Source organism: Drosophila serrata, unplaced genomic scaffold (genome assembly GCF_035046125.1).
Source record: "Drosophila serrata isolate PLE 108 unplaced genomic scaffold, ASM3504612v1 contig_276, whole genome shotgun sequence".
NCBI lineage: Eukaryota > Metazoa > Arthropoda > Insecta > Diptera > Drosophilidae > Drosophila > Drosophila serrata.
In genome coordinates this window covers 959,800-987,415 of record NW_028257174.1, presented here as the reverse complement: position 1 = coordinate 987,415, position 27,616 = coordinate 959,800, and the positions used below count along the sequence as shown (strand labels likewise).

Below are 27,616 nucleotides of genomic sequence, written 5' to 3'. Positions count from 1 at the left end.
TCGATATACCTTAATCCCAACAGGTTTTTATAGTGAGTAGAGTTGATTGATTTTGTGACAAAGGTTGACATTTTGACTTAATTTTGGAAATACTTTTACTTATTTGAGAAAAATGTATGAGAAGAGTTGCCAGATGTGTGAGATACGGTCACACTTTTTGATGTTTATGGTAAAATAAATATAAAGTCAAGGAAGATATATATATTTACATACCACCATAATTTCTGAAAGAATTTTTAATGTTTTAATATTTATTTATAGTAAATTTTATGACTTTGATTTTAATTATATTTGTTTTGTTACATTTATTCGCTCAGGGTTGCCACTCAATTTAATAACAAGAGATATAAATTATAAGAATATTAATTTTCGAGATCATATATGTTAAATAAATGTTAAAGCATTTTTAAAAATGTATAAATATTTATTTTTCTTGTATTTCGAAGTCTAATAAAATAAACAAAAAATCAGAAAACGGAGTAATTTCTAGATTTATATCTCATGATTAGCATAATCTATAAAATTAAGCTAAAAATGCCACAATTTTCCTATATTCATTTAATATTCATTCTAAATTTTTTTATTATTTATATATACTTAACCTTAGAGCATTTCCTAGTTCTCCTTAATTTTCTCACCAAATTTTCACACTGTTTTTATGTGTAACCTCGTCATTTCTTTGGCATTATTATTACTTTTTTTCGCTGGCGTTCGGATTTCGGTGCGGTCTTTGATTATGGGAATTGCACTTAAAGTGTTGCAACTCGAAACTGTTGGCCTTTCAGGCATTTGGGTTTGCCTTGCCTCTCTCCCTTGGTTTGGTTTTCGATAGATTCCCATATTTTTGGGTGGCAATTTTGTAATGGAATTTCGCAGTACTTGCTGGTGCAACTGCAACTGCTACTGCTACTGCTGCTTTTTGGGGTGTTATTGATAGTCGAGGGCATTATTTGAAATTAATTTGGTTTTCGTGAATCGGTTGCCGCTGCTAGTTCCACACTCCCTGCCTGCTGCCGGTTACCCACATGCCCACTAATTATGTTTAATGCTCAAGTTGCAAGTTTTGCCAAAAGCCGAAAGTGGGCTGGCTGGGAAGAGAGATTTTCCTCCCCTTCCCACCCACAAAAATGCAGCCAGGCGCAATGCAGACAGGAAAAACAAACGCAAAATGCAAAACCTTCAATTAGGAACTGCCGTCAGCGTTGCTTTTTGCGGCTACCAATGCCATCGGTATGCCCCGCTGATTTTGAGGTCGGCAATCCTCTAATTGGGCACAAAAACACACCCATCATACACACACACAAACACCACCTTTTACACCTCGTGGGACAGCAAAGTGCTTAGCATTTATATTTATTTTTATTTGCAGGTAGGTTTTCATATAGGGCACAAGGATATTAGAAATGGGAGTGTGTCTGTGAAGGGTTTATTTGAACTTACGGAGTAAATTTACATTCCTAATCAGCAATGATATATATCGAGGGGATTATAGGAAATAAAAAATAGGAAATAGAATAGGAAATTATATTGAGGAAAAAATAAAGAGAAATTTCTATCAACATAAAAATACTAATATGGCAAGTCAATATTGCACTCAGTATTTTAACAAAAACAAGAAAGGAAACTATAGTTTCGATTAGTCGAAAGGTTTAGCCATAGGTTAATAAGTTCTAATGTTAAATCGATCATAACAAAGCCAAAATACAATCATCTCATTTCGAAAAGTTATTCTGTGTTGGATTTTTTGAAGATACTAGCATTTTAGGCTCTAATATTTAAAAATAACTCAAATTCTATGAATTTTTCACCATTTTAATGATGTTACCGCTTACAAAACTTGGAAAAAAATATTCAAATAAATATTTATCGAATTTGTTGTTCGAAGGTTTAATTATTTTTATATTATGATTTTGATTGCCAATATAAATATATACACCTATTGGCAATCATTTGCTTTTTGGCCTTTGTATAAATATATGAAAACCTATAATATGTGTATTCTTCACATATTAAATCGTTATTTTTATAAGCTTTTTTCTTTAGAAAATCAAAAATTTTGAAATATCATAACTAGTTCAATAATGCATTAATTTCAATTCGGAAAGCATTTCTATGTTAGTTTTAAGCATGTTAACAAAGCTGCATACTCAATTTAAAATAATAAACATTCAATTTTGTATCCATTTTTTTTTTTACAATTTTAACGATGTAAAACTTTGAAAAAATTTCGAAAATTTAGTTTTTAACCAGCCGTAGCTAGATCGACTTGGTTTTTGGTGCTGATCAAGAATATATATGATTTATAGGGTCGGAAATGACTCCTTCACTTAGTATTAGGCTTTTGACTGAAGGTGCAATACCATTTTTTAATGGATATTAAAAGTATTATTATATGAATATTTTTTGGACCCGTCAAAATGTTAAAATCTCATAACTAAGCCAAAAATGCATTAATTTCAATTCAGAAAGCGTCCGAATTTAAGTTTTTCGAAGGTTAATAATTCTGCATACTCCATTTAAAATATCAAAAAATTATTTTTTTTATCATTTTTTTTTTTAATTTTTGTGATATAACCCCTTAAAAATTTCGAAAATTTATTTTTCCGTCGTATATGGCTAGATCGATTCGGTTTTTCGTGCTGATCAAGAATAAATATGATTTATAGGGTCGCAAATGACTCCTTCAGTCATTTTAAAGCTTCTAACTGAACTTATAATCGATATATATCAATATTTTCGAATAAATTTTATACTAACGTTGATCAGAAGCTTATAATATAAAAAATAGTAATCAGATCACACTATATTATTGTAAAGATGCTAAGAAATGGTCATATTAGGCACCAAATATTATATCTTTATCTTTATGGTCTATTTTTTATAACAAAATACAATTATTTATGATTCTAGGTCCCTCAAATCATTATGCTAACCTTCGATGGAGCTGTCAACTTGAATAATTATGATCATTATCAAAAGATTTTCAATGGCAAGCGTAAGAATCCAAATGGATGTCTGATTCGTGGCACTTTCTTCATGTCGCACGAGTACAGGTGAGTTTTGTAGTTTAATAAGCCAGCTCCAAGCTGACAACTTGACAATTGATGTGTTGCTGCTGCTGCTGCTGCTGCTGCTGTGACAGCAATTTTCCGAATGCACATTATTTTGGCATTATAATATTACGCTTACGCTTACGTCTCTTCGTTGGGGGGCACAAAGTTCGTCCCGCTCTCAATTCTTGGGGCCAAGAAAAGCCAAGTGGAGTCTGTTTGGCAGACAAAGTTTTTGTTCAAAATACTTGTCACATACTTGCCATGCCACACACACACGCACACACACACACACATCGCACAACATGACACACACCCAACACACACACACACTGTTGTTCGTCAAGTCAAGTCAAGTCAGTGGGGTTCGCTCTGCTCTACTAATTGTTGTTGATAAATTGGGGCTGACAAAGTTATGTCAACTGCAAAATGAATTTTCACCGAAAATATATATATACATATATATATCTCATGATGTGTGTGTGTTCATATATGAACTACATTTTGACAGACTTATAAAAACGACAACAAAGTAAAAGCCCAACAACAGCAGCAGCAAAATCAAGTGAGAAAGAAAATGATGAAGGGCCAGCGGCAAAGCCAAAAAACAAATGTTTCCAAAATAATAGTTAAGAATTTAAAATAAATAATTTGGCTTACAAAAATATTGATATAATATTATATATATAAATAAATATAAATATAAATATAAATATATATATAAATAAATATTTCGATATGTTTAAAAGTTATACTTATAACTTTAACTTTACTTAAACCCCTAACTAGTTTTAAAAATGTCAAAACGAATATATTTGAAAATATCTTCTTCAATCAATATCAATATCAATATCTTCTTCTTCTCTTTTTTCATAAACATAATTAAATACTATTTTATAATTAACTATCTTATAAATTCCCTAAAACTATGGCTTTTCAACGTGTATTTTTTTATTAAATTTCCTTATTCCCTTAAATTGAAATCTTGAAATCTATCTTGAAATTTTTTAAAATGTATTTAATTTTTATGTGAGAAGTTTAAATAAATATTTCAATATGTTTTAAAGTTAAAAGTTAGCCCCAAACTAGTTAGTTAGCACTTAAATATCTGAAAATCAAATCTTTTCCTCCTTTTTTTTCATAAATTATATGTTAGAATAATATATGATTATTTAACTATTATTTATTAACTATAATTAAGCTTCTTCAGTACCTACAAAATTCTCCAAATCTATAGTTTCTCAACCTGTATTTTATTATTACATTTCCTTATTCCCTTGAAATGTTTTCTTGAAATTTCTTGAAATGTATTTAATTTTTATATGAGAAGCATAAATAAATATTTGAAAGTGAGTAAAAGTAACAGGAAAGCTTCCTAATTAGTTAGAAAAATGCAAATACGGAAATATCAGAAAACTCATATCTTCTTTATTTATTTTCTCATAAATAAACTCTTATTTACATAGAAAAAGTATGTTGAAAAGTACATTAAGAAATATAATTAGTTCATTAATTAGTATTTATAAGCTATAAGCTTCTTAAACACCTTAATAACTCCAAAATCGATGATTTTTTTTAACCCGTTTTTTCATTTTTAAATTTCTTGCAAAATGAATTTCAAGCTCAACTTAACCTTTTGAAAGACCCTGTAAACTGTACTATTTCTTTAGTCAGTTGTGTAACCCCCCCCCCCCCACACACACTCACACACACACACACATCAAGTGGCAGTCGTAGATAAAGACAGCATCAGCAGGATATATAGTGTAGCATCCCAGAAAGAAGATGCGAAAGCTGTGAGCATTGCAAGCCCAAAAAATTATGAGAATGCCACAGAACAGTGGTAAAAAAATTAAGAGAAAAATTTTCAAATAATTTATTACAATTTAAGTTGAAACTTTAATTTAATACCAAAAAGTTGAAGTGAAGTACAAATCAAGATATTTATTCTTTTTAGTTTTGAAAAACATTTAACAGTTTACAATTTTCTTTTCTTTAAGATTTATATATTTCCAACGAGTTATATATTAATTCCACCCTTTAAAATATATTTTAATTAATTAAACCAGCCAAAATCGTACATATCCTTAACCAGAGTGCCAACAAATATCCTGTCAGACTTTTGGAGAACCCAAAAAAAAAAAAAAGAAAACAGGGAAAACTAAGTGAACAGCAACAGTCAAAAAATTTGCGAGCCGAGAGCCGTGAACGGCAAAAATCTTGAGTGAAGTTTAAAAGCTTTTCCTCTTTTTTTTTTTTTTTTTTGTTTTTTTCCTTGTACTTTTGTTGCGGAAAAGTCTGAGGGAGGGGGAGGGGTGGAGCCGAGAGGGTGGCACAGTTTTGAAGTTGAATTGAAATGCGCTGAATGGCAGTAATTGCCTGAATATGTTACACATGCACACACATGAATGCGCTAATCGGGCGGGCATACTATATATCTTTATATATATAAATATATATAGCAGGATACCAGGATACTCTTCAGCATTTTTCTGCTACCAAAAAAAAAAAAAATATATATATAGAGAGAGAGAGAGAGAGAAGGCAGAGCTGCCACTTTTCATCTTTTTCATCGCCACCGGCAGCAGCCCATAAATAGTGGTAAACTGCAACTGCCTGCAACTTGCAACTTGCCGCAAGAACAGCACAGAAAAAATACAACAAAATAGTACAACAAAAAACCTAAAGAAGAAACATAATAAAAACGAAGAAGAATCTGCCTGCTTCGCAGTGCGGAAATGATTTAATGCAACTCGGGAACTCTTCAGCTCTTCAACTTATTTTGTTAAGAATTTTTATTTTCAATTTTCAAATGGAGGTTTATGCGCTTTATTTTTCCGCCAAGGCAATTAGTTTTGTCAGTTCTTTTATATGTATATATAAATGTTATGTTTTATATATTGCATATTCACTGACATCGACTGCTGCGGTTCCTTTTTGGCCTCCATGAATCATATTTTTGCAGAACTCGGTTTCTGCGGTCAGCAATTGATTTAATTTCGCGGATAGAACGATCTGAGAGTGACAGTTGTCGGTTAAATTTAAAGCAAAAAGAAGGGGGAAACAAACCTCTAGGCAAGAATTTAAATCAAGAAGTTAAACAAGTCCCAAGCCTTCATCAAGAGATTTATCAATGTCTTTGGTTCAAAATTTATGGCTCTGTGCAGCATTTCATTCATTCATTTCCTAATTGTCCCAGACATCGATGAAAGGCAAATAAATATATATATATATGTTTATATATAGATAAATACAAACTCCTTGGTATTTTAGGGATTCGAGGACTGCAAAGTGCAGACTGCAGGACTCTGTGTTCTTTGGTCCACCAAATCTACCGGTCTTTGAGTAGCTTTGTGGCCCAGCTGCTTAGAATATTCATTTCAATTGTCATTGCCAGCACGTTCGCCACGGCAACTGGGAACTGCTAACTGCTAACTGGGAATCGAGAACTAACTACACTGCAATAAAAATATATTTAAAAAGAAAATAAGGAAGAGGGGTAAATTAAGTAGAAATTAAAATAAAACAGCAAGTAAGTGAAAAACGATATAAAAAGAGAGGTAATCCAGTTGAAATCTACATAGTGGAGTAGTAATTCCTACGAATGTTCCAGTTATCGGTATGTTATCGATAACATTTATCGTATTAAAATTTTAGTTGGAAGATTGTAACGATGTAAAGAAGTCATTTCCGACACTATAAATCATATATATTCTTGATCAGCATCAACAGGCAAATCTTTCTCGGTATCTCTGACAGAAAAAAAGGTTTGTGCAATTTTTTCAAAATTTTATAAGAGGTTATCGTTAAAATTGTCAAAAATTTGCAAAAATTTACTTTTTAAATTGAGTATGCAGATTTATTAAAATAATAAACACTAACATAGGGCTGCTTTCCGAATTGAAATTAATGCATTTTTGGTTTAGTTATGAGATTTTTACATTTTGACTTGTCCAAAAAATATTCATATAACACTATTGTTAATATCGATTAGAAAATGGTATTTCACCTTGAGTCAAAAGCTTAAAACTAAGTGAAGGAGTCATTTCCGACCCTATGAATCATATATATTCTTGATCAGCATCAACAAGCGAATCTTTGTAGCACTTTTTGAGAGAAAAATAAATTTTCGAAATTTTTTCAAAATTTTATAAGGGATTGGTTAAAATTGTAAAAAATAGTCAAAAATTTTAGTTTTTTTTTCTAAATTTTACATGGAGTTTTCAGATTTATTACCCTAATAAATAACTAGCATTAAACAATTTTCCAAAATAAAATTAAGGCATTTTTGGCTGAGTTATGATAATTCAAAATCTTTAATTTATTCAAAAATTTAACATATACCAATATCTATAAATATCGATTCAAAGAATGCAAATATTTGAATAAAATGAAGAGCAATCTTCTTATTTCATAATGTTTATCTGATATGACTATCCTCTATCAATATATGTACATCTCTAGCAATGCCTGTTATTTTTTGTTTAAATACATTCACAAACTTCTTTGTAACATTTTCTCTTGGTGCATAACTGGCCAGGACGAAGCGAGGGTTAGCGTTTGTGCCAAGGACTCCGAAAAGGGTTTTCGACTGCGAGCTGTTTGCTATTTATACGCCAAAATGTCACTGATAACGAACTTTCTTCTTTGCCATTGAATGCTGCTCCTTCGGAAGCAGCTACTGCTGCTGCGGCTAAGAAAACAATCAGACAATTGCCACAGGACTTTGCACACACTTTTGCCGACTGCAGGACTTACGCAGACACACACACACACACACACTAACACACACACGGTGCTAAGACAATAGTTGTTCATTTTGTATTTGGCTTTGGCAACACTGCAAAAACCAAGGAAAAAATTAAGAACAATGTTGGAAGGAAACTTTTTGCGCAGCATTTTAATTGCACGCAAAAACTTTTAACTAACTAACAAGCCGAAAACTAGGCAACACCTCACTGAACACACACACTCCAGCAGAAGGCACAAAGAAACCGGGCAGCAGGATAAAGACCAGGATCAGGACCAACCGGAGTTGGAGTAAAGGAGAAGGAGTAAAAGCTAAAGGCCAGACCAAAGCCAACTAAACAATAGCGACTTTCGAGGGGGGCCCAAAATCTAATTTTCAAACATTTACGTTTTAATTTTCCTTGTTAACAATACACTAACGCAGCTTACTCGAAGCACTTGGAGAAAATATTTGGATATGTAAAATAAAATAAGGTACAAATTAGAACAGCTATTTCGTAATACATCAAATAAATAAAATAAAATAAAAACCTACACTAAAGTGACACAGAAATAGCGTTGGAATTGAAATAAACTTTAACTGGCGGCGAAAAGTATGCTACATAAAATGTTCAACTAATTTATTCCACTTTCCAACATAAATATGACATTAAATTTGTTTATTTTTTATATAAAAATCAAGACAAAATTCTTTGGAATAATCTACAAAAGTGTACATTACATTTTTTATTTTTATTTTTTTAACATTTTTTACCTCTAATTAATTTCTTAAAATAAAAGTATCCCAAGCTGTGCTTTAGCTTACGTTAAACAGCTGGAGAAAACCCAAAACAAAAACATGTTAACTTCATAAAGGCCCCTACAAGTTAATCTTATTAAAAAACAACCATTTCCCTCAGTGTAATCAAAGGGAAAAAGGGACATGAATAAACATGAGCAACTCCCCCGCAGAAACCAGAAGATTGAAATCGAGTCCGCGTTATGTTCCGTCATAGACGAAGGGCGAAACTTTTATTGCGAAACGGAAGTGGGCGTGGCAGCAGCTGGTTTAACTATGTAATTATTTATTTTGAATCGTTTTCCCTCTCTCTGTCTCTCTCATCTTTCGCTCAGGTGGGGAAAATGGAAGGGAAAGGGCGTGATTATTAGTTGAGAGTTAAACGCTGCCTTTTCTCAGTTACAAAAGGATATTAAGGATACGAATTAGTATTGTAGAAGAGATTAAATCTTAGGGAGTGACTTGATTGATTTGGAAATCTGTCGGGGAAATATATATGAATTTATTTAAAATAAATTATATAGATAGAAAATACATCAGAAACAAGAGACAGGAAATATTTAGGGAGTCCTAGAAAAAACTATAAATACTGAAATGAATATTTTTTAAAAATAAATTATTAACTAACCTAACTTAATATGCTAAAAATATATCTAATAATTTAAAAATTCAACCAAACATAATTTAAATATATTTTATAAATAAATATTCCTACCAAATTATGTTTTCAAAGTAGTTAATCACTAAATACCGCAAACTAATATGTTTTAAAACAATTAAAAAATTAACTAATCAAACCAAATAATTATATTTCAATATATTTAATCATCAATTTAACCATACAAGTTATAAATTAATTTGTATAATCAAATGCCACACAAAAAAAATATATCAAACCACAAGGATTAAAAAAAAACCTTTCGACTGCCAAAAACTAATTTTCAAACCAAATGCATTGCAACAAATCCCAGTAAAGAAAAACCAATTAAAATTCACAATAAAATATACCAAGGGATTTTAGGCTCTTTTTTTGGATTTTTAATTCAACCAAAAAAACCGAAATGGGGACATTTGTGCGTTTCACTAAACATTCCATTAACTCCGGACCAAGGACTCTGGAGCCATTAACTTGGCTCACTCTCAATCAAAGCGTTTCCTTGCTGCATATTTAATGCCTGTCATATGCCTAATCCCGATTGCCTGCTGCCACATATCGATTAGGTGGCATTTATAATGGAATCAATAAAACACAAGCACCGACCACAAGACCCTCCACGATCCCCCTCCTCTTGGCCAAGACATTGTCCCAGTTTCGTGTGCACTTGCAAGTACATTTTAACCCAAAAAGCACTGTAAAAAATAATATACTAAATAAATTAAATGATTAATACTATTAAGAAAATCTATCTATAAATCTATACCCTTGCAGGGTATTATAATTTCAGTCAGAAGCTTGCAACGCAATGAAGGAGGCACCTCCGACTATATAAAGAATATATATTCTTGATCAGGATCAACAGCCGAGTCGATCTAGCCATGTCCGTCTGTCCGTCTGTCCGTTTCTACGCAAACTAGTCTCTCAGTTTTGAAGCTATCTGAATGAAACTTTGTAGTTAGTCTTCTATATACTCTCACTCGTATATATGTCGGAACGGGTTGGATCGGACGACTATATCATATAGCTGTCATAGGAATGATCGAAAAAATTTTACAAAAAAAAAATTATTACATTTTCAGTTTTCAACAGAATTGCATCAAATTTGAGATATAGCGATTTTATATCAGTTTTAAATTTTGTGTCAAATTTTATGAAAATCGGAAGACTATATCAAATAGCTCCCATAGGAACGATCGTTAGATATAGAGTAAAAATGCAAGTCTGTAAAACTAAAGCTGTAAATATAATATGAAAGCAGATATTACTTCATTGTTTTTTAACATAAATATATATATTTTATATTATATTGATTCCTAGTCATCAAAGTTCTATTATATGCAAGGGTATATAAACTTCGGCTTGACTTGGAACTAATAAATATTATAATTCCCTACAATTTAATGTAATAAATTAACAAACTTTTCTTATTGTGCATTTGGTATATTTGTTTTGGACCAAATAATTGCCTTGGCGTATGTTCCGTCCGAGTAGATGTGCTCTTTGATATTGCATTTCATGAATTGTTTGCCATCGTTTGACCTCAGTAACCACACACACACACAAACACACACACACGCACACTAGAAAACATACTACAACACACACTCTAGCACATAAACACACACATAGACATATATATAGGCGCTAAGGACATGCCGTCGAGGGCCGTTGGCAATTACCAAAGTTGAACTTTGACACGCGTAATCAACACCTTGACATTTTCCCCAGCATCCAAGCGGTCATCGTAAAAAGAGATGGAGATAGGGAAGGCAAGAGAGAGAGAACCAAATCTGTTTAGCATCCTCGAGCCTGGCGGCCTGGCTAAGCAACTTTGATGTCCTGGCTTACCATTTAAGTTGCCAACGGCCATCACAGAGAGGTGTATATGTGTGTGTACTAAGGTAGTAGAAAAAGTTCGCTTTGCATTTCCATTCCGGTCCCGTTTCAGCGACTTAATATTAATAACGTCAAGCTAAAGGCTAACCATCTGCCACGCCCACTTAGACCAAAACGCCTCCGGGGGCACAATATGGTCAGAGAGGCTGCTGCTTCTGTTGCTGTTGCTCCAAGAAGTCAAGTGGGGAAACAGTGGGTTTAGTTTGAGGAGTTTTTTAATGAAAAATATAAACAAATTAATTGTAGAGGTCCAAAAAACTAAGTTTACAATTAATTTTAAGTGTAATTTTATCAAACTTTGATCATTTAGAGACTATAATCCTCATTTTAAATTTGCTTCTGAGCTGGAAGATGTACAAACACTATAAATATACTTCAAAGTAGTGATTGTAGAATGAAAAAGTATACAATAACATATTGTATAAAAATCAATTATTAAGTATAGCACAACTTGGTAAAAAAAAAAATTAATTTTTTGTATTAGTTTTTATTAGCTTAATAAAACTCCATACTCCTTTCAAAATTGTAAAAAATTGAAATTTTTGACCGATTTTTGAAAATTTTAGCGATGTAACCCCTTAAAAAATGTTGAAAATATTTGAAAAAAAAAAAATGTATTCTGCCGGATATAGCCAGAAAAATTCCCCTTTTAATTTTGATCAAGAATATATATGAAATTACTCCTTTACAATGTTTTAAGCTTCTGACTAAAATTATTATAGCCTTTTTTAATCGATATTAAGTATATTTTTATATGAAATTTTTTTTCGAAAAATCAAAGTTTAAAAATCTCATAACTAAGCCAAAAATGTATTAATTTTAATTCGAAAAGCTGTCCCATGCTAATTTTTTCTAGGTTAACAAATCTACATACTCAGTTTAAAATTAAAAAAAAATGGCATTTTTGTCGATTTTTTTAATTTTAAAAATTGAAAAAAAATATATTCTGCCGGATACAGCTAGAAAAATTACCCTTTTGATGCTGATCATTAATATATATGCTTTATAGGGTCGGAAATGACTCCTTCACTTCTGACTTAAATTATAATACCCTGGAAGGGTATAAAAATTAATTTAATTTTATGAGTTTCGATCTTACTATTTTCTTACTTGAATTCCTAGGCTGAACATGTTTTTGAGTCACTACAACAGTTTTTTATTATTATTAAAGATATAAAGTTAATAAACCAAATAGAAAGCTAAATTATACAATAATTTCTGCACTTTTTATGAATTTTTTAAAGCAATTTTCACCGCTTTTCTATTACCACTATGACCACTGTGCAGCACTCTCGCTTTTCTTTTCTTATTTTTTTTTTTTTTTTGTTTGCTGCTGGTTTGTTGTGTCGCAACTTGTACCTTGAGTTCGTCCAGCTGCTCGGGGAAAATATATACAAATATATATAAAATGTATATATTTTCTATGCCTAGCGGCGGGCGCAACGTCGCGGTTTTTGCGCCTGATGTTGATGCTAATGTTGACGTGGCCATGCCCCCGATGCTTCCAACAGCATCTACAACAACAATAAATACCACGACAGCAAACATACACCAACAATTACACCAACAAACAACAACACAACACAACAACAACAACTGTGTGTGTGTGTGTGTGTGTGTGTAAGGCGACAGCGAAACCGACATCTTTAGCTTTAAACTTTTCTAAATGACCTGAACAACTTTGGAGCAGCTGTCTAGGGGCGAGGTTTTCCAAGTTTTTAAGTTGCCATCAAAAAGGCAGTAGAGTTGGTAGAAGGAGAAATGAAAACTTGACGGGGAGAGAGAGAACTTTCATATATGCAAATTTCACTTTAATTTTGCTTTAAGTGTGACCGCGAGACACGCTGCGTATGCGTAATGTTCGTCATTGCATTACGCATACGCCCCGTGTGCTTTCAGTTTCAGTGACGGAAAAGATGCAAATTCTATCAGCACAGGGAAAGTGTATATATTCTTTATATTCAATTATTATTTCCTTTAATCTCTTTGTCTTATTATGATAACTATTTAAGGTAACATATACCGACACACTTGTTGTTTTTGAAATCGATTTTTGTGGCTGCAATTAATCCTGCTTGCCTGGACATGGCTTTTGCATCCTGGCTTTCCTTTGGGAGTCCCCCCTTTTTTAGGTCCTGGCAATTGGTTTAGATCAGTGAGCTGTGCAAACGAACCTTCTCCGTTTCGCCGTTTGCCTTTCTCCGTATTCCTTTCTCCGTAGTCCTTTCTCCGTGTTTTGCAATTTGGTAGGAAAATATCCGTAACGTTAATATGTAGATGCTGTTCGCTGGCTAATGGTTTCATCTCTCTTTCCCCCATCTCTCTCTCTCTCTCTATCTCTGTGTGTGTTTGTGCTGTATCTGTGTGTGACATGTGCATGTGTGCATGTGTGCATGTGTGTGGGTGGTCGATTTTCCTTGTTTTTCCTACTGCAAATTGTTGATGAAGGCTTCTCTGGGCCCCTAGTTGGCATTTGTTGTTCCTGTTGTTATTGGCCACAGCGCGAGCACTGTTGTTTGTTGTTGTCGACAATGATGATGAGAGTTTTGGTCCAGAACTCTGGAAATGGTTGCGTTACGTTACGTTACGTTACGAGAACGGTTACGGCTTCAAGTTCGAGGGCGGAGCCAGTGCATCCTTGGACGCAGTGTTGACTTCTTAAGTTAACTGGTTTGATTTGTAATTTTTAAGAAATATGGGTAATAGATATTCTGATTTTTCAATTGCATTTTTTTCTATCACGAATTTATATTTTTGGGAATATATTGTTTAGAGAATTAATAAAACTTTATACATATATCCTTCCTGGGTATTATAATTTCAGCCAGAAGCTTAAAACTAAGTGAAGAAGTCATTTCCGACCCTATAAACTATATATTTTCTTAATCAGCATAAACAGCAGAGTCGATCTGGCCATCTCCGGCAGAATAATAATTTTTTTGAAATTTTTTCATAATTTTTAAGGGTTTAAACTTTAAAAAATATGCCTAAAATTAGGAGTATGCAGATTTTTTACCCTTATAAAAATTCGCATGGAACTTTTTTCCGAATTAAAATTAATGCATTTTTGGCTTGGTTATGAGATTTTTAAATTTGGCTTTTTCAACAAAAATTGTCCTATAAAAATATAGTTAATATCGTTTAAAAATAGGTATTTTTATTTTAGTCCACAGCTTAAAAGAAGGTGAAGGAGTCATTTTCGACCCTATAAATCATATATATTCTTGATCAGCAACAACAGGGGAATCTTTCTAGCTTTTTTTTGGAGAAAAATAAATTTTAAAAATTTTTTCAAAATCTTATAAGGGGTTTCATTGTTAAAATTTTTAATAAAAAATTTAAATTTTTTACTTTTTTAATGGAGTATGCAGATTTATTAACCTTATAAAAACTAGCATGTAACTTCTTTCCGAATTAAAATTAATGCTTTTTTGGCTGAGTTATAATTGTTTTAAACTTTGATTTTTCCACAAAAATTGTCCTACAAAGTGATCTATAAATATCTATTTAAAAAATGCAAATATTTTAAGCTTACTTACGATTTAAGGTAAATAGAGTTTATATATCAGTCTAAGCTATTTTTTAGTAGCTCAAAAACAGTCATATCTCATTTTGCGCAAATAGAAACTGTAATTAAAGTAACTTTAATTTATTACTTAACCGAATTACCTTAAAAAACCATTTTTCTTTCATTTTTTTCCTGGCCTTAAATGTATGTAGGTAATTCCCCTCAATTTTATCCTATTAAAAAACCCTTAACTTCAGCTATAAAAAAGCCAGACTATCAACTCTGCTTGGACACTGCAACGGCAAAGAGATTTCAACGAACAACGATAAGGATGACGACGACGACGATGATGATGATGATGACAATGTCGTTGATGTGAAATAAAGATAACGACAACGTTGACAATGACTATGACAACAACCCAATGACACTTTAACAGCTCTTGCAGGTGCCTTGCCACTGTCCAAGCACACACACACACACACACACACACATGTCCAAGTATCCTTTTTGGCTGAAACTCTAAAGCCATGTTGGGGTACATTAACTTTCGGGCCTCTTGATCTTTGCAGATGGGTTCAGAGAGATTGGCATAAAGTTATCACTGGGAAATGTTATCAAACTTAAAGGGAAGAAGTTTTTTTTTCGAGATGATTCAAATATACAATTCCCTTGAAAACATATTAATCCTGTTAACAGATTTCGTTATCAGTTTTTAATTGAAGTAAGTCGAGGCAACTAAGCGGATAAGCCATATGGTCTACCTTTTTTATTTCATGGGTTAATTCTCCTCTTCAGTGTCATAGTCATAGTCTATCCTGCTCACTCTCCCCACCTTTCTCTTTCTCTCTCACTCTCTCTCTCTCTCTCACTTTCTTTACCTTTCTCTTTCTCTGCTGATGATGATGATGGCACATATCTGCCTCTTGGTGTGTGTACGCAAAGTGCACTTCATGTGCACTAGACCTTGCTCCACTCACCAGATTCTTCGCTTTTTTTTCAATCCCTTTACAGTGTGACCTCGATAAAATTCATTTGTATATTTACTACTTTTATAAAACACAAGCATGGTCACACTTAAGCATAAAATATATGTAAAATGGCTAGGGAAAGTCCAAAAATCAAGCTTATCTTTCTTATATCGTTTTTTTGTGAAGTGATTTTTTGTATAAAAATTTCTGCAGTTCTATAAATAATTATAATAATAAAACAACCTTAAAATTTAATCATAAAAGTTATACAGGTAAAAAGAAATTATTAGGTATTTAAAATAAAAATTGTTAGGGCACATTAATAAAACCTTATTATAATAACTATTCGAACTGTTCTCAATTTAATAATTAAAAGTGATATTCCCTTTTAAAAATTACTCATTATATATATTTTCTAGCATTCTTATTTTATTTTTTCCTTTGTTTATATTAATTTTCACAACATTTCCCTCTTTCCTGTGTTTACTGTAATTTTTTCATCGAATTCCTTGTATGTTTATGCGCCAAAGGAGCGCTCCTTTGCATTCGCCCTCTGTTTTTGGTTGTCTGTTTTTATTAGTTGGTTCTTGTAATCACTAAAGCTCCCTCCCTCCCCAGCCCATTGTCCCCCATTTTCCAACGCTTTTCCACATCCCCTTTTGCCGTCCTGCCAACTGTTATTGCTTAACTGGTGTTGATAATAACGATGATCATGGACAAAAACAAAGAAAAAACGAGGGGGAAAAAGAAACTAGAAGTCAGCAAGGCAGCCATAATTTTTCCATGTGAACAGAATCGACCCCCTAAACCTTCCCGATTTTCTTTGGCTTCGCCTTGGCTTTTGGCTTTGTCAGTTGATGTTGTTGTTTTTGCATTTTTCCTTAATTTTCTTCCATTTTTTGTTGTTGTTTTTTGTGTTGCAATTTTCTTTATGAGTGTATAGAGAGAGAGGGAGAGCTGTCGAGGAGAGCTTTATTGAAATGGAGGTGGTAAGGGGGCCTTATTGTTTTTATGCCTTTGCCCAAGTCACGCTAGCTCGTTAGCCATGGTCACAGATACACGAATACTCAGATACATAGATACTCAGATACATAGATATTCAGATACTCAGATACTCACACACGCACAACATGCGCTGGCCATGCAAATGAAGTTAGTTTTTGGTTCCTCAATCTACACAGAGACTCAAAACAAACTTTTTCTTGACTTTCAATTGTAATAATCAAAATATTACTATTAAAATATACATTTTCTAAGATTTTTGTAAATATTTTAAACTCTTAAAATATTTTTATAATAAATTCCTAAGAGTTTTTGAAAGAAAAATACATTTTTACAACTAAAGATCCTTTGAATTGTAGAGTTTATTTTGTCAAATATGTTCATTAAGAGAGTTTAATGGTTTTACTTCTTCACATCCCACTAAACTTCCATAAGTTCATTAAATTAAAAATAATTACATATTAAATAATTAAATTGCGATGCTTTTACTACGAGAAATTAACAATTTTAATTGGAAATTAAAGTTTAAAACCTTTTTCTTACCACAAAACTTGTTATGAATTTTTATTTACAAACTTTTATGGTTTTGTTTTACTTCTCCTACCTTGATCTAGGTTTCTGTTTTTTTCAGTGTAGAAAAACCAACAAGAAAACTCAACAGAAAAAATAGCTTTGGATGAACCTGTAGATCTCGGCTTTTAAAAGCACATTAAAAGAAATTGCTCGACTTTGAGACGGGGCACAAATTGAAGAAAAATACATATGCGAGAATGTGTGTGTGTGGTTCCCAGGGAGAAAAAATTCCTACAACAAAAGGTTAGATTGGATAGTTGGAAAATTAAACTCCCATCTCTAGAAATGAAATTATAAAAATATAAATAAAATCATATTAGTTACAGAATAATTAAGGGAATATTTGTGGACTATACTCGGAAATTAAACATATAAATAACCCCTCCATCTTTATCAGTATTTCCTTTGCAATAACTTTCTTTTTTATTTAAATTTTACTTTAGAAATCAATCACTTTAATCTCTTAATTATAAAAATTGAAGTAAAATCATTTAAATAACGGAATAATTTTAGAAATATTTATTAACTTAACTGGGAAATTAAACACTTGAATAACCCCTCCATCTTTATATCAGTATTTTCAATCACTTTCTTTCTTATTTAAATTTTAATATTTAAAATCAATCACCTAAATCTATTAATTATAAAAATTTAAATAAGATCATTTCAATTACAGAATATTTAAGGGAATATTTATGGACTAAACTCGGAAGTTAAACATATAAATAACCCCTCAATTTTTATATCAGTATTTCCTGTGCAAACACTTTCTTTCATTTTTTAAAGTTTAATTTCAAAGTCCATCACCTAAATCTCTTAATTGTAAAAATTAAAATACAATCATTTAAATTACATAATAATTTCAGAAATATTTATTAACTTAACTGGGAAATTAAACATATAAATAAAGCCTCAATTTTTATATCAGTATTTCCTTTGCAAACACTTTCTTTTTTTAATTTTAATTTCAAAATCAATCACCTAAATCTCTGAATTTTATTCCACAGAAAAAGGCAAGGTGTATGTTTTTTTTTTTAGATTTTCACCCAAAGACTTTTCTTCTCTTTTTTTTTTTGCCCCACTCCCTTGTGTGCCTGTGTAATCTTACAATTTCTAATCGTTCAGATTACATGTGTTTCTGCCTTTTTAAATGCAAATTGAACTTGTTAGCAACCGCAACAGACACAGAATGAGGGTGTGTGTATCCTGTGTGTGTGAGTGTGTGTTTGGAATTAAGAGGAGTAAGAAAAAGACGCCGTTTTCCATTGCTGGAAAATTTAATACTCACAAAGAAAATGAAACAAGGACGCGAGGGCAGAGTTTTTTAAATGGATTTCGGCAATAAAAAATTGTGGAGGGGAAAAAAGACACTATCAAATGCTTGGTTTTTCAAGGGGGGTTGGGGGGGAGGGGGAGGGAAATGGCATAAACAATGACTGCACTCTGTCTTTGGCCACTCGCGACAAGGCCAAAGGGAAATTCATCAAATGTGTGACGCACTTCCACCACAGACTTTTGGCCTTCTTCCCCTCTTTGGGGTTTTTAGCCCACTTTTGAGAAACGGGGGCATTTCTTTCCATTTCCATTTCCACTTCCATTTTCTTTTCCTTTTGTTTTTCCTTTTTGGTTTCTATTTTTTCTGTATTTTTTTTTTTTTTTTTTTTTTTGGTTTGTTTTGTTTGAGATCCATGTTTTGTCAGTTTTTCTTTGTAGCGTGTCATTTGACTATTTTTGCCACTGCCTCGCTGGCTCTGTTAATTGCTGCTGACATTTGTCACCTCGACATCTTGTCCTCCTTCCCGTTTTGGCCTTCAAATCCTTGGCTCTAACCACTCCTCTAACACACACACACACACACATATGCCTATGTCATTTGAGCCCAGTGTCATTTGAAGCAGGAGGTGCACTTTTGAGTGCTGGTCCTCTCACAGGGTATAATTTTGGATTTTGTCAAGGTTTGTCAGAGTCACAAGAATGGATTTTATAGCATTCGTAGAGACTGAATTTAATATGATATGAAATTAAATATATTAAATAAAAACTATCTTTAGGTAAGCCCATCCCAAAAAAAAAACATTTTGGCAAATAAAACCCATCAATAAACAAATTATTATCATTAAATTCAAACTAAATGCGTGGTGTGACCATAAAGGCAGAATATATACATAGTATGACCCTAAAAACAGGACTGCATGCAATTAACTTCGACCTGGTCACTCTTTAATATTTTAAAATCTGCTTTCTTTTAACATAAACATAACTTACTTGAATTTAGCAATTTTTATTCAGTTAATTGAAATATTTTAACAAAAATGGAACTCTTTAACCCTAAATAGAGACCTATATGGTCATACTTTAGCTTTAACAAATGAATCTAACTTAAAACACAAACAAAACTAATTTTTATTCAATTATTATTATCATATCAATTAAATAATATAACCAAACTAATGCAAACTAGGAAATCTTAATTGATTACTCTCATTTTGCTTAACAAATTGACCTGGTCACATCAAACAGTTTGCTTTAATTATTTACATTTCCTTCGTTAACAATCTAAAATTGAAAATGATTCCATCACAGTTTTGTGGAGAATGTGTGTCCACAGTATGACAAAACTAATTGGAACACTATCTGTCACAGCAATCGACGCGAACTCATACTATCATTACATCACCACCATCATCATCATCATCATCATCAACATCATCATCGTCATCGACAACCCTGTTTTGGGTCACATTGTTGGCAACACTGTTTGTTTGAATTGTTGGCTTTCTTTGGGTTTCGTTTCCTCACTCCTTTCCTTTCTGTTTCTTTCTGTTTTCTTTATTTTTCCCCTCTATTTTTTTTGCAAGTTTTCCTCATTTGGCCTTGGCTACAAGTGCTGCTGTCTGCCCCTTCCCTCCCCTTTTTTTCAGCTTCTAGTTCTTCGTCCAGCTGTTTGTCTAACAATTGAAATGTCATGCAATAAATCTACCCCACACACACTCGTACACTCGCACACCCCAAGCACACACCCACACACACACTCTCGTGGCACATCATGAGGCACAGGCTTTTCAACAACTTTTCACATTTCCACATTTTTGCATGAACTTTTTGACGATGTCAGATAGTTTTGTGCCCGTGCGCTATTGTTTGAAAGTGCAGCAAAAGCGGGGGGGTGAGAGGAGGAGGAGGGGGAAATGGGTGTGTATTTGGGGGGGGGTTAAGGGGTTAAGGGGTCGGTCCTCCTTTCGAGAGGTTTCGTGGGCGGCATAATGGAGGTGTGGATGCATCAGGCTCTATGCAATGGCGTGGTTGCAACGCCTACGGTGCTGCAAATGCGTCACTGACATTGCAGGGAAAGAAAACAAATAGAATTCAAGACTTTAAACCACAAGAAAATATTAATTTTTTAATTTAAGAAATATTTTTTAAAGGTTTAAAGTTTAAAAAATATTAAAATTGGAAAATAAAAATATTAAAAATGAAAAAAAATCAAAATTTTAAGCTACAAAAAAAAAATTTTAATGTTTTTATTTAAGAAATATTTTTTAAGTTTATAGTTTTAAAAATTTTTAAATTGGAAACTTGGAAATACGTTTGTTATATTTAAACCTTTGGAGACGGTTTTATGAAATTAGTCAGTGAAGAAGTCATTTGCGATCCTATAAATCATATACATTCTTGATCAGCATCAACAGGCGAATTGATTTAGCTATTTTTTAAGGAAACAAAATTTTGATACATTTTTTTTTTTAATTTTATCAAATTTTAAATTTTAAAAATTCGACAAAAAGGTAAATTTCTTTAAGTTTTAAATTGAATATGCAGATTTATTTACCTTCTAAAAACTAACATAGGAGTGCTTTCCCAATTGAAATTAATGCTCTTTTGGCTTAGTTATGAGATTTTTACGTTTTGACTTGTCCAAAAAAGTATTCATATAAAAATATTGTTAATATCGATTAAAAAATGGTATTTCACCTTGAGTCAGAAGCTTAAAACTAAGTGAAGGAGTGATTTCCGGCCCTATAAATCATATATACTCTTGATCAGCTTCAATAGACGAATCTTTCTAGCTATCTTTGGCAGAAAAGTAAAATTTCGAATTTTTCTTCAAATTTTTTAAAATTAAAAAAAAAAAAATGATAAAAATTTAAATTTTTGTACATTTAAAACTGAGTATGCAGATTTGTTAAACTTTTAAAAAGTAACATAAAACAGCTTTCCGATTCACAATTAATGCTTTTTTGACTTAGCTATGATCAATATAAACTTTGAAATTTGATCTATTTTAGATCACTTTGTTTTAACAATTTACAATGTTAAAAATATGAAAATTATTAATTTAAAAAAAAATTGTTTATCTCTTTCCCCATTTTTCATTAAGCACCCAACATTTAAGGTCCTCGTGAACTGTTTCAAAATTATTAAATAACCTTAAATAAACATTATTTTACATCATTAAATGCCCTTTAAGAAATTTGTATTTAAATAAAATAATTTTAATATAAAGGAAATAGCTAAAATGCTTTCATGTTTTTTTCTAACACAATTTACAACATTCCATCTCCACTTAAATATTTTAACTAATCTTTTTTAAATCTTTAAATATTAAAAATAAATTTCTTAAATATTTTTCCTAATTACTTTTTTTATTTTCTGTGCAAAAAGAACAACAACAACAACAACATGGAGTTACTCTTTTCGCATTCATTATGATTTTTACTTTCCGTTACTCGTTTCTCGTAGTTTTTGGGCAAAAGTTTGACTTTAGGGCGTAATTTCATTGCAAAATATTTACACACACTGAGCACACAGCGAGTCAAATGTTTAATAAATATAAATATACATATATATATATAACATATAGTATATATATATATATATATATACATATTTGTACATTCAGGCAACATTCTTGCTTATGGTTTGCTGCTGGTTGTTGCATGAAACGAGTTAACAGAACGAAAAAGTGCCAGCCAGAGAGAATGAAAAGACAATGGAAAAACAAGCAGAAAGCATTCATAATTTTATTTTCATCTTTTGTTTTTTATATTTTTTTCTTTCTTAGTTTTTCTTTTTTGTTTTTCCCCCTTCATATTTTCTCTTAACTATTTGGTCTTTGCTAGAAGCGGCAGCACCGAAAAAACTATACATTATTCGTTAGCAGTTTTCCCTCAAGCTGCAACCCCCTTTTGGCGCCCTTTGAGGAAATAAATATTTCAAAAACACTCACTCACACACAACACTCATATAATACACACATATTTTTTGGTAGTTTCGCTTTTGGCATTGCAAAACTTCAATTTTTTATGCTCTCCCACAAAAATTAAAAGTTGAAACAATGGTAACAAAATTGCAACCAAGCTACAAAATATATTTCATATATTTGAAATATTTTAAATAAACCAAAAAAGTTTCTGGAAAATATTTGAAATTCTATAATTAAAAAACATAAACCTATGGTTTTGATATTTTTCTTCAAGTACTTTCATTCGTTGATGAATCTTATTTATGAAACAGCTTGAACTTGGCACCACCCCTTTTGGTAGATTCACATTCATTTTCCATGTCCCATTTCCCAGTGCAGTTTTGTTTTCGAAAATTTTCTTCTAATTGGCAAAATGCCGAATGTGTGAGTAAGTCAGAGTTCCGTGCTCGTTCGTCAGTTAGTTTCGAATTTGCAAAACAAAACAACACACACCTTGGGTGCTTTTCTTTTGTGCTAAGCCAGTCATTGAGTGTGAAAATGATTTGCTAACAGGTTTTCCCCAGCAGAAGCTAACTGGTACATCCTTTTCTTATGAGGAAAATTTTAAAACAATTTTAAAATTTCAACCAGTAGTTGCAAAATTTTGTAGAATTTTTATAATTAATAAAAGTAGTATTATTGAATGAAAATAAAGTTTAATAACACAGAACGTCAATTATTTTATGGAAATGCATGGCATAATTATTTAAATGTTTAATTTCTTCTTGATAAATATTTGGTATATCGTTTTGTATATCGATAACAATTAATTTTCCACAATTGATAACATTATATAAATGTTTTAATTATTTGTTAAGGGCTATTTGTTTTAAAGAAGCTTTAGTCAAATAATTACCCAAATTAATCTATTTTCTGCTTCGGTTTTCTGATTTTCCTGATTTTTCTTAGTGTTTGTATATCGATAATACAAAAAATATCGATGTTAATCAAAAAACTAATTTTGTATAATCTTTTTTGGGGTAAATATACTTTTTTAAGTTTAACCTTTAGGTATTCCATTTTAATTTTATAATTTTTCAATTATATTTTGTTTCCTAAATCGATAGTATCAAATTCAGTAGCTTAATTATCGATTTTTTCTGGTTTTTCTTTTGCTAAGAATCCCATAATTATTGTCCAATTTGCTTTTGTTAAATATCTCTTCATTTTTTACGGTAAATATACTTTGCTTATATATTATAAAAGTTGAACTCTTTCAACTCTTTCCCTTAATCGATAATATCGAATTCAGTAGCTTCAGTATCGATGTTTTTCCTATTTTTCTCTTACTAAAAATGCTAAAATTATTATCCAATTTGCTTTGGTAAAATATCTATCTCTTGCACAATTGTTTAAATTTTCCCCAATTTTTCTTACTCAATTACAGCAACTACCAGCAGATTCAGCATTTGGGATATGCCGGACACGAAATCGGAACGGAGAGCATCTCACAGCAGTTGGGACTCCAGGACAAGGGTTACGAGGAGTGGGTTGGCGAGATGATTGGCATGCGCGAGATCCTGCGACACTTTGCCAATGTGTCCGTCAGGGATGTGGTCGGTATGCGAGCTCCGTTCCTCAAGCCTGGCCGCAACACCCAATACAAGGTGAGTGGATCCAAAGGGGGATTCCCCCAATGGGCAGGCGGAGGCGCAGCAGTGAGTTCGCAAAAGAAAAATGCAAACAATGAACAACATCAATTGACATGCAATTGTCGAGGGCGATGACGATTCCTTGAAATCAGAAGCAGTGCGAAAATCGAAAAAGTGATTCATTTAAAGCTGTCTTTCTGTCTGTCTGAGGGTTCGGTTTCAGAATCGAAACAGGATCGGAACAGAGACAAACGGAATGTCAAAATGAACTCAATTTCCATTTAATTGAACTGATTTTCAACTCAGATGCTTGCAGGGAAACTCAAGAATATCAAAATCAAAGATTTTTTACGATTTTTGACGGCAAAATGTAAGAGAAAATATTAAATGACACTAATAATATTTAGCAAGAAATATTTTGATTGAGAAAATTAAAATTCAAAAACAATAATTAACAATTATAAGGGTTATGAAAGATTTTAAGACAATATTTAGAAATTAAGGGGACTTACTATATTTAAAAATTAATAATTAAACAACGAGGAAGACTTAACACCACTCATATTAATAAAATTCAGGCTTTAATCAAGGGAAATTTTTCAAAAATATATTTTTCCCTACCAAATATTGACAACTTCTAAGGGCACAAATTTTATTTGATAATTAAAAATTTAACAACAAGAAAGTCTTTTTACGTGTAATATTAATAAAATTCAGGCTTTAATCAAAGGAAATTTTTCAAAAATATATTTTTCCCTACCAAATATTAAAAACTCTTAATACTTTTCATTTATTAGGAATCCCAAAATATAAACCATTATAGTGTTAAATTTATTTTCCAACTTATTAAGAGAGAATTTAATCCAGGAAAATTCTTGACAATTCTTTGTATTATTTTTAATAATAACTTCTTGTAAAAGCTTTAATATTTTTTTTAATACCTAAATACCTAAAAATTGATGAAGACTCTATTAAGTTAGTTTTATAATTAATTAAGACCGAATTGAATTCGAAAAAATTACTACAAATCAGAATTAAACTTAAAGAAACCATAGTGCAGTTTACTCATAAATTCTTTTGTCCAAATGCTTTGCTTTTTATAGCTTATAAAACCCAAAATAGCTACCAATATTGCTTTAAATGATTTTTCTACTTAATTACGAATGAATTAAATACCCGGAAAAAGTAATTATATTTACCCAAAATATTTAATATTATATTTTGTGCCTGTTGTTTGCCTGATTTAAATTTCACATCGCTGAGATTGGCCTTTAAATTGAAATTGAGTTTTGGTGGTGGGGAAGCCGATGAGGCAGATGAGGCACAACCTAACCGTAACCTCAGTTTTCCCCCCAAACACACACACGCACACACTCGCACACACACACACACTTGTAGAGGGGGTGGGGGGTACTGAAAGTTTCTGGTTGACATGACATGACATGACATCAATGTCACACAGGGAAAGCGGTTCAAGAGCAGCAAACACATTATGCGAAAATCAGCCATATTACGTATACGTAAAACAGCCCTAAATCTCCAATTCACGCATTTAAAATCATATCTATGGCAGATCTCTTTATTAAGATAATGGAGAATGTAGGGGGGGGGGGAGTGAGTGTGTATATATATCCACGATATATGCCTATATGTATATATATATCCCACACATTGCGATGGGACAATGCCGATAGGCATTCAGCCATCTGTTGCTCGACTTTATGCAAAATGCGTTAATTTATTAAAGTTTACACTGAAAGAAATTCAAAATAAATAAATTTCTTTCTTTTAAAATTGAAAATGTTAGTTTTTTCGTATTTTAAACTCCCATAAGCTTTTAAGGTATTTCTACAAAGAATTTTTTAAATTTTGTATATAAATTCATACTGAATATGTAAAAAATCTAAAAGAGAGACATATTTCTTTCTAAAATCTTAAAAAATTTTCAGATTTCTTTTAAAATTTATATGATGTTTAATAATAAATTAATAAAAGCTGTGACAAAGTTTCAGATCAAAACATTAACCTTAAACCGAGATATGTCTTTGTAAACTTTGTAAATTAAGCTTTATATTTAATACCTTTTAAAATCTATATTCATTATTATATTTATACTTGTATATTATATATAATATATATTTATTTATTTATTTATTTAGGTTCTGGAAGACTTTGGTTATATCTACGATAGTTCGATCACCGTTCCCCCAGTGGCCGTGCCAGTGTGGCCATATACTCTCGATTACAAGATCTCGCATGAATGCAAGAGCGGCACCTGTCCATCGCGCACTTTCCCCGGCGTTTGGGAAGTCCCATTGAACACTCATTATGTGGAGGGCTATGAGGGAGGACATTGTCCGTATTTGGATCAGTGTGTGTTGCATAATCTGGATGAGGATGAGGTGCTACAGTGGCTACAAGAAGACTTCTCCCGCTACTATGAACAGAATAAGGCACCCTATATGATGCCATTCCACACCAATTGGTTCCAGACCAAACCCCTGGAGAATGGTCTCCATAAATTCCTGGATTGGGCCCTCGAATTGTAAGTAGTTTCTTATATTTTTTTAAATTTAATAATATATATTTTAACATAATATTAAGTGGGCCTATAGAGGGAGTAATTAAAGATGTAGCTTTGGTTTTAAGAACAATTTTGCCAAGGTGTCTAAATTTCTACTTTAAATCGTATTTGCAAGAGATTTTCCGTATTTTTGTATAATTTTAATATAATATTAAATATTTTTAAATTCTTCTTGGAGAATATAATATAATATCAAATATTTGTAAATCCTTTTTGGAGAATATAATACCAAATATCATTAAATAGTTAAAAAACAAACTATGTATGCTTTCAAAACCCTTTCTAAAGGTGTCTAAAATATTCCCTAATAATGTTTCAGGCTTAATTTTTAATTCTTCAATGTTTTATAGCTTAACTTCAATATTATTTTCAAGAGATTTCCTTCACCTCAGAATAGATATTCAAGCCTAAATCAGTTAAACGTCGTATGTATATATTTTTAACCATTTTCCTTTCTAGTTTTTACTTTTTGTCAGACTTTTTTTTTATTGGTTTAGACAGGCTTTGGCTTCGTTCACAATTTTTCATAAAATTTTTTATTTTTTATTCAGCACATTTTATATACATATATATATATTTTTTTTTGTTTTTATTTTGTTGATGGTTTTTTCATAATTGAAAGGCAACTTTGGAACGGTCTCTCTGGTTCTACTTCTCTCCCCCTCTCTCTCTCTCTCTTTTTCTATCTCTTTCTATTTAGCTATCTCACTTGCACACACACACACATGGGGGGCAGCTGGCGTTTCCTGCAGTGCACTTCCGATTGCCGCTGGCAAGTTTTATATTCAATTAAAAAATGCCAAGCGAGACAGAGATACGAACAGAGAAAGAGAGAGAGAGAGAGAGGGAGTAGTAGAGCTGATAGGAGGGGAAAGAAAGTGGAGAAAGCAAGGTGAAAGGATGCAGGAGAGAGAAAGCAGGAAGGAGCAACAGCAGCGGCAGCAAAATTGGCAATTGCTATAAAAATTGCTTGTAGAAGAGCGTCCTCGGTGGTGGTGATGGCGGCACATGTT

At 31.9% G+C, this 27,616-nt stretch overlaps 2 protein-coding genes across 5 annotated transcripts in view; one reads left to right on the top strand and one right to left on the bottom strand.

The window, feature by feature from the left end:
* Positions 1 to 27,616, bottom strand: part of LOC147643180 (uncharacterized) — a 335,120-nt gene that overhangs the window by 276,438 nt on the left and 31,066 nt on the right. The gene's annotated exons all lie outside the window — the stretch shown is intronic.
* Positions 1 to 27,616, top strand: part of Cda4 (chitin deacetylase Cda4) — a 61,908-nt gene that overhangs the window by 28,051 nt on the left and 6,241 nt on the right. Inside the window, exons 5-7 of the mRNA XM_020947990.2 lie at positions 2,911 to 3,053; positions 23,815 to 24,034; positions 26,179 to 26,564. Of these exons, the coding sequence (XP_020803649.2) occupies positions 2,911 to 3,053; positions 23,815 to 24,034; positions 26,179 to 26,564 (749 nt within the window). The remainder of the gene's footprint in view (positions 1 to 2,910; positions 3,054 to 23,814; positions 24,035 to 26,178; positions 26,565 to 27,616) is intronic.